The sequence below is a fragment of the Ruditapes philippinarum genome, unplaced genomic scaffold (assembly GCF_026571515.1).
Source record: "Ruditapes philippinarum isolate M1 unplaced genomic scaffold, ASM2657151v2 ctg169_1_1_1_1, whole genome shotgun sequence".
NCBI classification, from domain to species: domain Eukaryota; kingdom Metazoa; phylum Mollusca; class Bivalvia; order Venerida; family Veneridae; genus Ruditapes; species Ruditapes philippinarum.
Window position 1 is genome coordinate 259,590 of NW_026863853.1, and position 15,673 is coordinate 275,262.

Sequence of the window (15,673 nt, forward strand, 5' to 3'; positions counted from 1 at the left end):
TTTCAAAATCAATGGAAGTTATATATGTGATTGTTTGTTTTTGCTCATTATTTATTTCTTGTAAATTTCAAATAATTCTGTTTATCAATGTAAATTTTAGCCTTTGTTGCAGATTTCATGTGTATATATTCTAAATGTTATCTTTTTTAGGTGGTATCAAAAGTACCAGATTGTCACAGGAATGTATTTAAATATCTGTGTGCCTTCCTTAGGCAGCTTCTTGAAGAATCTAAATATAATAATTTAGAAATAAAATACTTAGGTAAGTAAACAGTGAAAATATTTCAATTTTAAAAGTTTTTTTTTACATTCATTAAAATTGCTTTATTGTGCAATGATACATTAAAGGTGCACTGAGGATGCATAGAAGTTCTCTTCATGATTCTGATAAATAACTATGAAAATCCATGTTTCCAGACATGCCAAGGGGGAGAACTTGTATGAGCACATTTTTCTTGCAATTTCATTTAGTTATGTCCCCTGAATAATCATCATAACTTTCAATTAAAAGTCTACTACTATCTACAGCGTATTTCCCCATAGAGCAACAAAATTTAAGTAGCATATTTATAATGAATTTATCTCTCCTTGGAGGTTCTATGTAAAAAATAAAACATCTTTCTCTCAAGTTTCATGAATAATGAAGTCCTAAGTGACAAACATTTGTATGTTGTTTTATAGAAATTGTTATTAAATAGACTGATAGTTTATAACTATTTTTCGATACACAGTCTGTATTGTGGCCTATATATTGCATTAAATGCTCCATTCCAGTCATAATTTCCCCGAGTTTGTATGCTAATTGTGTCTGAGATGTATAAAGAGATCAGATTGAGCTCTCATGATATTTTATAGCAGACATATTGCCTGTGTTATATATGTTAACTAGAATTTTACAACATTAAATTTACATAATTTACATCTGACAAGTAAATACGCTGCATTACAATGTATCAGATATGTTTTATTTTCTGGATCTTGTCATGTGCCTCTCTGTTCCATTTAGAATGTAATTATTTAGGCATTTGTTAATGGAATAGAAAAATGAAAAAGAAAATATTTGTGCAAGTTTTTCAATTATTGTGACAATTTATCTGGACCATATCTTCTATATGCACATAGAGATATTAGTTTATTTTGACTCAAATGTTCACAGTTACGAGACTAAGTGTTGCAAACATGCAGTGTTGCAAACATGAGCCAGGTCTTTAGGTTAAAAGGTCAAGGTCATATTTAGAAATTGGTGGAAAACACTTGTCCATAATGCAACTTCTACATGTATTCAGTTATTGTTACATAAATTGACATAAAAGTACATCAGGAGGCATAGTATTGTGTGTAAAATGTTAAGGTCATACATAGTTCCAAGGTCAGATAGAAAAAATTAAAATGTCGTCATGTATTGAGGGATTTTATTGTAAATGTTAACTACATGTATTGTGATACTGAGCGTTTGCAATGACATATTTTGTTACAGTGGCACTCTTGTTTGTGTTTTGTATTTTTAATGATCCAACTGTAATTATTCTTATTAACAGGTGCAAGTGTCATTATGCATATTTGTTTTTTTCGTTTAAATATTGGTATGTTTATTTTTCAGCTCAAATGTTTGGTGATGTATTTTTGCGACCGCCACCAGTGAGATTGTCCAGTGTATCAAAGAATGTACGTCGACACCAAGCCAGATCTGAGGACATGAAGAAAGCAGCATTTTTATATCATTTCCTTGCACATGAGTATGATGAATGAACATGATATATAATATTGAGTAATAATATCATAACATAAGACAGGATGTTGTCATATCATAGTTGTGAGTCCATCTACTCTTGAAACAGGAGGATTTTTTTAGTGTCTGGTTCATAAAAGCCAAAACCACTCTGGAATCTTGATCAGCATGTTTCTTACCTTATTTATGATGGAGAAAACTTAATAGATTTCAGTATTATTTGTTTTGAAATTCCACAACCTTTTCTGTTATAAAATTTTTTATCTTACAGGGACTTTAACATGTTTTTGCGAAAGTACAATCCAGCATAAGACATGTGTTTACACTGATTATATTAAAGAAAATGTTCTCTTTTAAAATAAAAAAAAAGTTAAGAAAAATCATGTTTTGTCAAAAATATTTTTAAAAAGATATCAGTGAAATAGCAGTGTGTACAAAATTGAATTCTTAAACATTGTATTTTTTTTTAAAGCATCATGTTTAAGTAAGTTTTTATACTGTTAAAAAACACTTTTCCCCCTTGATATGATGACGTGGTGCTGTATATACAATCGCAATTAGTGTCGTAAACATTCGTAGTATTAGTAAGTTAAGTGGGTTTGAAAACAAGCACCTTGAAAAATATACATATTGTATCAGTAATCATAGGTATAAATTACACTTAAATTTCATATACATTCCAAGTTGTATCGATACACATCAAATTATGCATTTTATAAAACTAAAGCTTTGTACCATAAGTCATATATTTATGTATTCCATTGAAGAAATTCCATTTTGTTTGTGTTGTGTTCTGTGATGTTATTTAATGCTACATGTATAACATACTAGTAATTGCACTTGGAGAAATGCAGATTACACTTATATGTTACAAAATGTATTTTTGTATTGTATGTATTTTTGTAATGAACTCCTTATGTGTCTTGTTTGTTCTCTATACTGTAATTTCTGTGTATTACATTATTTGTTTGTTGTTGTATAAATGATTACAATTGTAATTGGTAAAGTTTATCATTTCCTCATGAAACACCAAATTTACGAAGCATGCTTTTAGATATTGTTGTCTTACATATGCAGGTATTTGTTGATGTTGTGTTCAGTCTTAATTTGTAAGCAGTGTATATCAGTTTTGTTCAATAGAGGACTGAGAATGTCCTCATATTTCTGCCAATTTGCAGCTACTGTACATGATAGTTATTTATTATCTCTATGTACAGAGGCGTTCATATTTTTACCCTTTATTTCTGTATTGTTAAGCTTTATCTGTGATAGACATTATTTTGCCAACCATTATCCGAACATTTCATTTTTATTCTGTATATATAGGCGGTTATGTTGTCAAGTGCTTTCATTGTTATTACCTGATATTGATAGAAAGGATATTAGTGGTTGATTTAACTGAATAAAAGAAACAAGTTTAAATTTTCAATAAAATTTGTCTACTTTGAAATTTTAGTGATATCAGAAAGCTAATTGATTTTCAATTTTAATTAAATATAAAAACCAATTTAAGGATGTGATATGAACTTTTAAGTAAATTTATCAACTACTTACTGCTGTATAAAAACCAAAAAGTTATTTGTCTTTTTTGTTGTAGTTTGTTAAATAACCCACCTACTCTCAGTGTATTAATTGATATATTTGTCTGTATTCTTCTATTCAGGGAAAGCCATGAATAGAATAAAAACCACTAGATTCTGGAGACATTAATGAATCTCATGAATATGCTTTGATTGTCTGTGAAGGAAAGTGGTTGCTTCACAAATATGTCATATAATAATGCTATACAGAATGTACTCTTTAAACGGGTGTTTTGTAATCATTTAAATTCTGTTTGTTTTAACAATTGTTCAATTAGTCCCTCTATGATTACTCGTTATTTTACAAGACACATGTACGTTTTGGTATATGTTGGTAATTATTTCTTCCTTGAATTTAGAATAAATTTGAACAAGATTTCTATCTTTCTCTAATTAATCATAAACAGTGAAGGTGCAATGCAATGAGTTGTTTAATTAAATGGCCTATTGTTGTAAGCTAGTGATTCTTTACCTGAATTTTATAGAATATTTTTTTCCAAGCTGAATGTTTTAAGGTTTGTGCATTTTTACCTATTGTATATTATAAGGTAATGTATTTGTTCCAAGCTAAATGTTATAAGGCGGTGAATTTGTGATTGTGTATAAAAGGAGATATTGGTTGATTGTTTTGAGCTGGTCAGTGTGTTTCTAGCTCAATGTCATGACGTGCGCGCGAAGGTGTTTACAGCTAAAATATGATAAACAAGATCAACAAGGAAAGGCGGCGTTCAATGAATAAACGCCGTCATAAATATTGTAAGGAGGTGAATGTGTTACTCGCTAGTCGTACCAGTTGACAACTGAATATCATTTACTTCATATTTTATTTCATATGTTTACAAATGTGTTACAGCCTGTATTGTCTAGTTGAATTGGTGGACAACTGAATGTCATAAGCTAATGTTTCTAGATGAATGTCTCATGCTCATTGTGTTTCTATCCGATTGTCATATAAATGTGAGCTAGTGAACAGCTGGATTTAATACATGTTCTAATAGGCATATGTAATTGTTGCTAATTGATTGTTATTCGAATGTGACACCTTATAGAAATGATATATTTAATTGCATTTGTTACCATGATTACACTATATGGAATAGCTTAATAAACATATTGAAACAGAATGATGTTGTGTTTACAATTACCTCCTAGAATGCTAGGGGTGTTGACTCATGTCTATACTACCAACATACGGACAAACCTACCTTTATATATGTACAGTGTGATCATGCTATATTGCTGGTTGCCAAATCTTTGTATTTTGATTATGAAATTCCTTAAACTAGTAATGGACATTCCAAAAGCCCAAGCAAGATAATTTTATTGCATAGGTTTTTGACTTAATGTTAACTCTTTTGAGGAATAGAACATGAAAAAAAAACTGTACATTGATATCTACTTATGAAATTGTTATTTTACGTTCTATTCTGAACTATAAAATCAGGACATTGGCTTGAGGCAATCACCAGATTTTTATTCTCCTTAACCACTTGGCCACGGTTGCCCCAAAAATAATGAGAACATAAATCAACAAGGAAAAGACAACAAGTAATAGTTCTTAGGTTTAAGAAATTTATTTGTAATAATTATTATCCCCCGCCGATAAGGCGGCGGGGGATATAGTTATAGTCTCCGTTCGTCCGACATTTTTGTCCGGAGCATATCTCTAAAAGTATTTGAGTTATCAACTTGAAACTTCATAGGTGGATAGACCTCATTGAGGAAGAGTGCAATGCACAAGAATGATAACTCTACCCTGCATAATTTTTGAGTTATTGCCCTTTGTTATTTTTCAAAATTGATTTTTGTCCAGAGCATAACTCCAAAAGCCTATGAGATATCAAAATGAAACTTCATAGGTGCATAGATCTCACTCAGGAGGTGTGCAGTGCACAAGAATGATAACTCTACATTTCATAATTTTTGAGTTATTACCCTTTGTTATTTTTTATACTTAATTTTTCACCTGAGTGGAGCATAACTCAAAAAGTGTTTGAGATATCAACATGAAATGTCATAGGGGAATAGATCTTATTGAGGAGGAATGTTGTGCGCAAGAATGATACCTCTTCCCTAAACAATTTTTGAGTTATTGCCCTTTGTTCTTTTTCATGCTATTTTGTCCGGAGCTAATCTCAAAAAGTATTTGAGGTATCAACTTGAAACTTCATAGGTGGGTTGATCTCATTGAGGAGGAGTGCAGTGCACAAGAACGATAACTCTACCTGCATAATTTTTGTCCAGATCATAACTCAAAAGGCCTTTGAGATATCAACATTAAACTTCATAGGTGCATTGATCTAACTCAGGAGGTGTGCAGTGCACTAGAATGATAACTCTACCTTTTATTATTTTTGAGTTATTTCCCTTTGTTATTTTTCATACTTGATTTTTGAATTCAATTTTTTTCTCAAAAAGTATTTGAGGTATCAACTTGAAACTTCATAGGTGGATATATTTTACTGAGGAGGGATGCAGCACACAAAAATGATAACATACCCTGCTTTATTTTTCCGTTATTGCCCTTTGATATTTTCAGCCATCAGTATTCACATAGGTTTCAAATCTTTTATCACTATAGCCATCAGTTTTCATTACCATAAGACCTCTTAAAATGGAATTATTCTGCTTTACTACATTTACATTTCTTCCAATGAGCAAACACATTCGGCGGGGGATGGCCATGTTGACATGGCTCTTGTTTATTTTATTAATAACACACTTTTATCTTCAGGAAATATGTAGACATGTATTGTAAATATGCCAATTTAAAGGCAACTAAAACTGGGACATAAGTTTCCTATGGACACTAAATATTACAAGTTTAATAGGAATCAAAATTGTACGATACATCAGATTTATTTAAAAACTGAATCAAGGTACATATTTCTTAGTTCATATTTTCTGGCCGCTTCTAACAACTTTTCGATCCATTGCTTCAATGTATTTGAGACAGATCTGCCTCCACCATCTCTGTCCAATCTTGCATAAAATGATGCATCTTCTGCCTTTTCCACTTCTCCTAAACTCTTTAAGTGACTGACAACCAGATCCTGATCTTCGAGATTTTCTACCAGAGACGATGCTTCCGGGATTTTCCCTGCAACTTTTAAAAGCTGGATACGGTAATGGAAATAAAGATCACGTGGGCTTATTCTTACATATCCAAAATCTTTGACTATATATTTTAACACATCGTCGATGATGAATTCATCCCCCGTAGAAAATACTATCCTATCTTCAAATATTATAAGCGGATTTTCTAAATCATCTGGCACGGTCTCTACATCTTTGTAAGACATATACAACGTGTAGTCATGATCAAGCGCTTCCAATGTCACGTCTTTGTTTTCTGTGTGTCTTGCATGCAGTTTCCTCTTCAGTTTGTCTAAAACATTCTCGGCATGTTTCTCCAATCCTAGGTTTTTAAAGGCTTGCACCAAAGCATACTGGTTGAGTAAATCCTGATTATCGTGTCTATTTAGCAATGGGCGTTCAGCAATGTCTTCAGATGCCGTATCCATGCTTTCACTGTCTAGATTTGTTTCCATTTGTTCTGCCGTTCCTTCATCTTCTTCATAATTTTGATTACATTGTTTTTCTTCATGAATGACTTTCCCTTGGATCTGATCACATGTATCCTTTGGATCGTCATTTCCGTCTGACTGGATGTGCATTGTTTCTGTCTCGGAGTGTTTTGAAGAGTCAGTCAGTACATCTAAATTATCTGCTAATTTCTCTAAGTCGGATTCAATCTGCGTCTCACTAGATATTGTTCCCTGGTGATTTCTTACAGGCAGTATTCATTTCAATCATGTCTTCAATTCCCAGAAAAACTTTTACTTTAGACAGTATTGCGTCAGCATCCTCGTAACGACCATCAGATATTAAATAGTTCACAACTTCTAAGTGTAAAACTGGGGAGATGTCAACACTTGAATCTTTGACTTTTTGAAAAAGATGTTCTATTTTAGAGATAAAAGTGTTTTCTTCTGTAATAGTTCCCCTTTTCATCAATGAAAGAATTGAACGAGCGAAATACACAGAGTGTAAATTCCTTTGCTCTATGTTCATATGTTTGACACCATTTTCAATTTCGTCAAACTGTAACATTGAACGCATATGATTACCAATATTGTATGTACACACTGCCCTTAACAGCTGCAATTCTTTATGAATATGTTCCAATAATTCAGGCTTCTTTAATTTTGCATAAAATTTTAGTGCGTCTTCAATATAGATATAGGCATCTTTAAACCTGAACTGAATAAAATGGGCCTTAGCAAGTTTGAAAACTGTCAGAAAATACATTTCGCCTTCAACTTTACACGATGACTTTGCTTGTGTAACTAGAGGTCCAAACACTGCCCTCCGTATATGCCCTGACAGCTGTACGTACTTCTTCTGTAACATTATTTGATTTAAGGGGTCATATCGAGCTCGCATGATTGTATAAAGGGCAAAGTCAATATATTCATCGACGTCCATCATTTCATCAAAATATCCCAAAGTGAACTCTCCTTTACCGAGCTTCACAGATGAAAATGAAAACTTATGAAGAAGGTTATTTTTTGGAATAAAGTAGTGAGGAAGATTTTTATTTCTTATGCTTATTTCTAGTTTATCAAGGATACGAAATATAATGTCTGCAATATTTTTCTCAGTCCATGTATTTGTGTCAGTTTGCTCGATCTCTGTGTAAAGCAGATTTATTACGAAGTAGGAGTCAAGCTTCGCTTCAATGCCTGTATATCCTTCCTCGTGTCTGTCTGAAAGAAATGCCTTAAGTACATGTACTACTTCCCTTTGTACGGTATTCAGTGATTTTGCTAATTTGAGCTCAGCTAAAGAAAACGATATTCTCCATTCATAGTCTTCTACCCTGCTTCCTTTTTGTCCCTTAGGCACAACAAGACAGCCAGACTCAACAATGTCCTGCTTTAGTTTCAATCCTGGCCACCCACTAAGAGTCTTTCGATTACGCCATTCTTCTGCAATGTCTGGCCAGTCAGGATATGGCAAAGCAAATACTAGGTCTGCATTTAATTGAACATCAAGATAAATGTTTGTAAACATAGAGCTAGCCGCTGGACCCTGTGATTCGACATCTTCATAAACTAAAGTATCTATTCCCCATTCATCGTCGACTCCTAATCTAAAAATATCAGCCAAGATAGACTGCATTTCATCCCAATACTCAGTTCTCGACCTTGCTGTTTCCGCGCTGCTAACGTAACGATGTGAAAGTGAGGTCTGAACCGGAAGTTCGTCTTTTCTACATTTTCGTAGCATAACATAACCAGGATAGGTGTCCTCCCATGTCTCAATATTTAGATAAAATGGTGGCGATTCCATAGTTACATTTTCTTTTGCAGTCTCTTTACATTCTCTGGCATTATCTCTGTCGCTTTGCACTTCCATTTGCCCACCATAAACTTGCTTTTTATCGAATTGACACTCTTTCCTGACATCTTTCTTTACAATGGAAACTATATCAATGTCTCTCGCATCTAAAAAGTCATTGGTATTAAGATAAAACCCCTGTGCAGCACTTCCAGCAAGGTACAAAGATGTACTGCCATAATCTCGAACCTCTGGATTGTAGTTTTCTACAATATCTTTCGGATTATTTAAGCATAAAGTTGCTTCAGTTCCAAAACCCCTAAGTAGAGATAAACACAACAGCTTGATAAATGGAACTTTAAGAAAACCGGATCTATGGTTTACTGTGTCATCGAGCAACCATTTTATTCGTGGGTTCATCGTTCCATTTTTAAAAAAAATGTTCCCCTACAAAAACAATATGATTACAATGAAAGAATAATAAAGTATATTAAATAAATCTCTAATTTTATATTTAACTCGTTACTTTCGCTTCGTAACTTGTATTGGCTTCTACATGTTAATGAAAACCCAAGTACTGAAAACTCGTTTATTTCTTCGATCATAACTATTCAAAAAATAAGTTTAAAGAAAACTAAAACATGTCCATTATTACTCATTTGGGTAATAAACATGAAAAAAATTTTCCCAAAATTATTTTCATGAAAATAGACCAGAAATTTTTTATTCAATTTACTCTTCTTATTTCACCAAAAGCATTTTTATGGTTAAATTTTTATAGACTTCGGTCCTTTTTCACGTAAAATTTATTTACTTAAAAGAAGTGTATTTTTAAACACTCATAAAATTTTTTGTCCCAAATTCCCTTTTATGATAGATTGTATTAAAATGACCTTGGTTTCCCCTGTTTAAAAATTCCATTTATGTTAACGGCTCCGGTTTTAAAAAACCCTTTTTACGGTTGACTGCATTCAAAATTGAAAACCCATATGATTTTAATTAATAAATGAATGCTTGGCAAGGGGAAAAAACCCCTTTAATATTGTTATAAAATTTTTCACTACATTTTTCTCAAGTTTACGCGGGCCTTTGTTTTTTACAATTCTCTATAATTTAGATTTTACCATAAAAACAAAAGGTATTTTCATATTATTGATTTCGATATAACATTATGAATATACTAATTATTCTATTTTTTACACACACCCTTAATCCGACTAGAAAGAATACGTCTTGTTCCTAGGTTCAAATATAAACTTGAGTCAACTTAATTTAAAACATACTGATTGAGATCGTAACTGTGCTTCACAAAGGCATAAAACAAATTTAAAGTATCATATTTGATGATTTTACTTTTAATTTCAAAGATAATAAATACATTATACACGGTATTATGTACGGTATGTTGGTAAGATGAATCTACATTCCAGACAATTTATAATATTCAAAATTGTAAGTTTTATTATCATCTGTTTTAGTGTCAATCAATCGTTACGATCTATAGTTTTGTGTTAATTAATTCAAAATGTTTTTAAGCAAACATGTGATGTCCGTCCATTTTTTGATGAACATTAAGATCAAAACAATTAGTATCCATGTTATTATATTTTCAAAGGTGTAAATGCCAGCGTTGAAAAGGCCCATAGAAATTTTTATAACTTTTCATTTGATGAGTAAGGAAAACATTCATTGCATTTTACCTTTATATGGGCATTTTTATATAAAAGGGTAAATCACAAAACTTTAGCTGAGTGTGACATATTTTATTAGAAATACAAGCACATTCTTCCAGTATCAAACTTTTATTTGTTTTCATTTTTGCCGGCTATTTCAAAGAAGTATTATAATAAAAGATTACAGCAAATGAATCCATTTCTTCTGATGTATTAGATTTACTTGACTTTTACAGATGCCTCTTAAAAGCTTTTCCATATGTGGTCGTAGAAATTGTTTCTATCTATTAAGAAACGTCAAAAACATTGGTCTGTTTCTTCTCCCACTGAGGTAAAAACCTAATAAACTGTCTGTTCAATTTATATGTTTCCAAATCACAAGGGAAACCATAACAAACTAGCCGTTCCTTGAACTATTTTTGATCTGATGTATTACTGATGCATTTATAATGTTACTCTGATAAAAGTAAGTCGTCTGACTTCATTTTTACTTAAATAATGCTTAATATATAACTGAAAACAACACATACACGGGTATAAACAATTCTTGTTTAAATCATTTTTTGATGAACAAAAAATAATATGAAGTGATTATATAATGTTGAGTACAATACTGTATTCTTTTGAACGAGTATGTAGGTTCGAGATTTCTAAAGAGCTGAAAAAAACAAAACAATCATGATAAAAATCATACATTTTGTTCTCAAAATTACACATAAGAGGTAAATATCAGAACAATGGACGGGAATGTGGTGACTCCAACTTGAACTAGGTAGATATGAAAACCTGTTTTTTTATCTATAGAGAATACAAGCAGCACCAGATTCTACCCGGAATACCCCCAATGGTTTCCAATTACTTAAAGCTTGAAGCTGTTTTGTATACATATCTAGCTTCCATCAAGATGATAAATATATAGTAAATAGATGTGTAAACAGTAACATGGCCTATCACTTACCGAAATTGCCTTTCGATCGATGTTTGTTGTGTCACAGTTACTTATATTATTGACAATTTGAAATGTATTCAGGAAAGGAAAGAAATTTCTTAAATGATACTGAAAATTACATTCATCAATTTACATTTGTATTATAGTTTGACTTATCACAAGAACGTATTTAAATGGTAAACTTTTTGCCGTTATACAAAAATTAAAACACATGAATTAAAGTCTATATCCTAATTGTGCAAATTCCTAAACAGAGTTTTTACAAAAGAAATGGAAAGGGGAGATCTCATTTAAGAAGCATAATGAAAAATAAACATCTCTCACTCCCCCAGCACCGATTTAACGGTGTTCAATCCTCACACAGCTCTATGATCCCGAAGTAACCAAACAAATTAATTAAATGACAAATCTGGACAAAGTGATCCCTCAGGAAGCATTAATGACAACAAAATTACAAGAGAATTAAGACTTCGGTTTGATTGAGTCTGTACATGAGGGAAAAGGAAAAAGGTTTGCAACACATCCCCTCGAGCCCCTAGCACCGGCCTTGAGCGGTACTCATTCTTAACACTTAAATAGTTGCTGGCATCAATGATCCCGAAAGGACCAGAAAAAAAATATAACAACACGGACGTGAAGTACGGGCCCCAACTTTTACAGCTGCCACACAACACTTGACACCTGCTGTTTGTAAAGTATAAAAATCTAACACCGCCAACAATATAATGTGGGGCAAACCCCTTTATGACTGCAACACAACAATTTAAGCCACAAAAGTATAAAGATTCTAGAAAGTTGTTATCCCTAAAAATATAAACGAAAAACAACATTTCATAAAAAAAAAAAACGAAAAAAAAAACAATTACATTTTATGAATTTATATAGAATTTTTTGATGATCAATCTGGAATTTCACTTCCGTTGCTGATTTGTATGTTTCCATATCATTAAAACAAAGCCGTTTTTGCACACTATTTTCTGTTCAATCTCGCATAAGTGATCGATGTAAAATATTATTATGGTTGAAATACACAATGAAAAAAATTAAAGCCTTTTGTGTTTTTTATGCATAACAAACAATGTCAACATTGAAGTGTCATTTAAGAAGCTAATTTTACCATCATAGAATTAAATTTGATAAAATAGCAATACCAATAATAATTTTATAATTGTTTAGTCTATTACGATTTTTTTATTCATTTTAGTATTATACAGGATATAGTCCGTCAGCACAGATGGGCAATATAACAGAGAAAATTACAAGTCGGGGAACAAACTTCAACATGTTTCTTTTGTAACAACCAAAACATGGAATTTAATACCGCCAAATGTAACCCTGATTGGGATAGATCACCCATGTCGATACAAATGTTGACAAAGTTATTTTGAAAACCCTTATTAATTTTTGATAATTTTCTGTCTGAATGGCAGAGTGATATATCACACAGCAAGGTTTGGTGAAACCTTGTTTTTTTATCTTGTGTCGAAATGTGCAATATTTAAGAAAGGAACACTGTTATTAGCGATCAGGTGTAACACGCAATGAGTCTGGCTAATAATTTCAGTACATTCATTTTTTAATGCGAAATAAAGCTTTTTGTAATGATTTTGTTTTGTTAAATCTATAAATAGGTAAAAATATGTTAGTTTCCGTAATTTTATGACCCCCCCCCCACCCCCCCCCCCCCCCCCCCGGGGGGGGGGGCGATTCTCGAAAGAGATGTAATATAAAGGTACGTCTCTCATTAAACATACATGGAATATGTTAACATAAACAGACTGAAATGTTTTGCTTTCAAAAACCGTATTTTTGTGCAACATTGACCGTCCTTAAAGAAATACAACAAAACACATTTTTATAAAGATATTTTTAAAGGGTATTTGTTTTACAAAATTCAAACAATGATTTTATAAACTACAGACAACAGATATATTTTAATGTATTTTAATGTACAAACAACTTTAGTACAGTTATCTTCTTTAAATATCGACAATCTAAACAATATCATAAAACATACATGCTATGTAATATTTTCTTTCAAAAGTAAATTAAAATATATATAAATTTAGTAATGATCAGAATGTATCAACACCAAAAAAATAACAATAATGATATATGTTTATATTATATAATATATATATTTATATAATATATATATAATATATATATATATATATATATATATATATATATATATTATATAATATATATATATATATATATAACACAATATGGTAAATACGAGTTCCTTTAGGATCAAAACATTTCTAACATGTTGTACTAAATACAATTTCTTCCGAAGAATGCAATATCTTCTGATCAAATGTATAATTAGAAAAATTTGATGAAAAATGTTGTATTGAGCGACCCCCGTTTATCCTTTGGACATTAATAAAACGAAAGTAGATATTTGTTTAATAACAGTTTTGTGGGAAAAGTAGGTTTTTTTAAGGCTAGATATGTTAAGATACTGTTTCCTTATAATATAGCGGCAACTTGAGTTTTTGATTATTTATGACAATGTTGCCTCTTAATTCTTATTTCCGTAAGACAGTGTATTTTGAAAGTAGTCTTTTACTTCTTTTATATATCCCCTTAACATTATATTATATAAAATTCCAAAATTTTTTCATTTTCTTAAAATTTTAAAAGTAAATGTAATAAATGAATATCTATATAAAACTTTTATTTAAATCTTTATTTTCAAGTTCTGTTTTAAAACTTTAACTTTTTTTAATGTTAAAAATGTAACCCAACTAAAAATAAAAAATTAAAATTTTTTATGGCATAGGTGGCCTTTTAAAACAAATTTTTAAAGGGAAATTTCACGAACAAAACCCCTTTACGAAGTTTTAAAATTTAAAATTACCTTTTTTTGAAGAAGTAATACCTATAAACTTCTGTTAAAAATTTTCTTTTAAAAAAATAAAAAGTTTAAACAATCATCTGAATATGGGAAAAAATGAAAGATGTAAAAACATTGCGAAAACAGATTTGCATGCATCATAATTATAAACCAAAAATACGTTTTCTATTTTACGGAAACCTCCGTCACTTCTGACTTTCATTGTTAATCAGGCCAAAAAATTAAAAAAATGTCGCATAAAAAAATGTGAACTTGATAGGGGCTTTTAAATTTCAGTGAATAAATGATTTGCATGGAAAACGTTTATATAACAATATATCTTCCGATGAAATCAAAAATTTTAGCCTAAAACTGAAACTTCTTTTTACATTCTGAGATGTTCACAATAAAAATAGGATGGCAGAGCATTTGCTTGGCTTTATGTGTAAATTGTTCAAGATTAACCGGGCAATGAGTGATTCGAAGGGAGTACTGTAACTATTGCAAATTTCGTTAGGAGCTATTCTCAAGAAAATAATATACGGACAAAAGGGGACTGACAACGTAAACCAAAAAAATAACAAGTCGTTTTTTTTTGTCGTTTAAAAAAAAAACCAGACATTGTTTTCCAAAATTTTCTTTGTCATTTTCATTTATCTAATGACAGAACCTGTTAACAAAACTTGGATTTTTCAATTTATTAAAAATAAGATTATCTCATTTAGTTAGAGATCTCTGAAACTCAGAAGTAAATTACAATGAAATCGGACTGCTGATCGCAGTTATGCAGCTGGATAGTGTCGAAATAGACCACAAATAGTGGAAAGCTGTATATGATAAATACTAATGATAAAAAACATTTACAAAATTGTATAAATATCTTAAATACAATATGTATGCATAAATATATGTAATTGTTTTTGTCCCAATAAAGCGTTGTCAAGTAAATCAAAGCTAATATTGAATTTAGGTTAATTCCTAGTCAAATTTGAGCATAATGTGTATGACTTACTACACATGAATCCTGTAATGACAAAAAAGGTGATTTGTATTAGTTCGATAGATTTCGCTTGTTGCACGATATTTTGAAAATGATCAATGAAAATTATTCTTGTAATGCTGATATGGTAAAAGAAAATCCGTTGCATCAATGTAAACGGCTTGAATGTCCCTGTCACATGTTTCTTGGCTTTGTTAGAAAGGAATTGTCGTCATTTTAGCCGACTGGCGCTTAAAGTTATTCCTTGTTCCTGGATTTAAGGAGAACAACAAAATTTTGCCTTCAATTCTATAATTAAATGCTGACACTTATTTCCGTGTTATGTTTTACTGTAAAAGGTTTGAACTTTAAGAAATGTTTGCTCGAATCGATTTCATATATTTTCAAAGGTCTGTTTGGAAAAGTCGATCATTTTCCTGCTAATAATTGAAATAGATATATTTAAATAATGTATTTTTTGTAAAGACGAACTTCAGTATTGATATGTTTTATATTGCGTTCAACATTGGAAGTAAAATATGATTTTTAAAACCAAGTTTACAATACCATATTGT

At 31.0% G+C, this 15,673-nt stretch overlaps 2 protein-coding genes across 2 annotated transcripts in view; one reads left to right on the forward strand and one right to left on the reverse strand.

Moving 5' to 3' along the window:
- The window catches only part of LOC132723532 (type II inositol 1,4,5-trisphosphate 5-phosphatase-like), a 47,695-nt gene extending 43,262 nt beyond the window's left edge, over nucleotides 1-4,433 (forward strand). Inside the window, exons 22-23 of the mRNA XM_060708263.1 lie at nucleotides 151-262; nucleotides 1,601-4,433. Of these exons, the coding sequence (XP_060564246.1) occupies nucleotides 151-262; nucleotides 1,601-1,749 (261 nt within the window). The 3' untranslated portion in view covers nucleotides 1,750-4,433. The remainder of the gene's footprint in view (nucleotides 1-150; nucleotides 263-1,600) is intronic.
- Nucleotides 4,434-6,076: 1,643 nt separating this feature from the next.
- On the reverse strand, nucleotides 6,077-9,072 carry LOC132723533 (uncharacterized). Its single transcript, XM_060708264.1, has one exon. The coding sequence runs from the start codon at nucleotides 9,070-9,072 to the stop codon at nucleotides 7,075-7,077; it is 1,998 nt and encodes a 665-aa protein (XP_060564247.1). The 3' UTR covers nucleotides 6,077-7,074.
- Nucleotides 9,073-15,673: the final 6,601 nt, after the last annotated feature.

What these genes read in the sequence shown, in the direction of transcription:
- LOC132723533 (XM_060708264.1), bottom strand. Translation starts at nt 9,072, where the DNA reads ATGAACCCACGAATAAAATGGTTGCTCGATGACACAGTAAACCATAGA.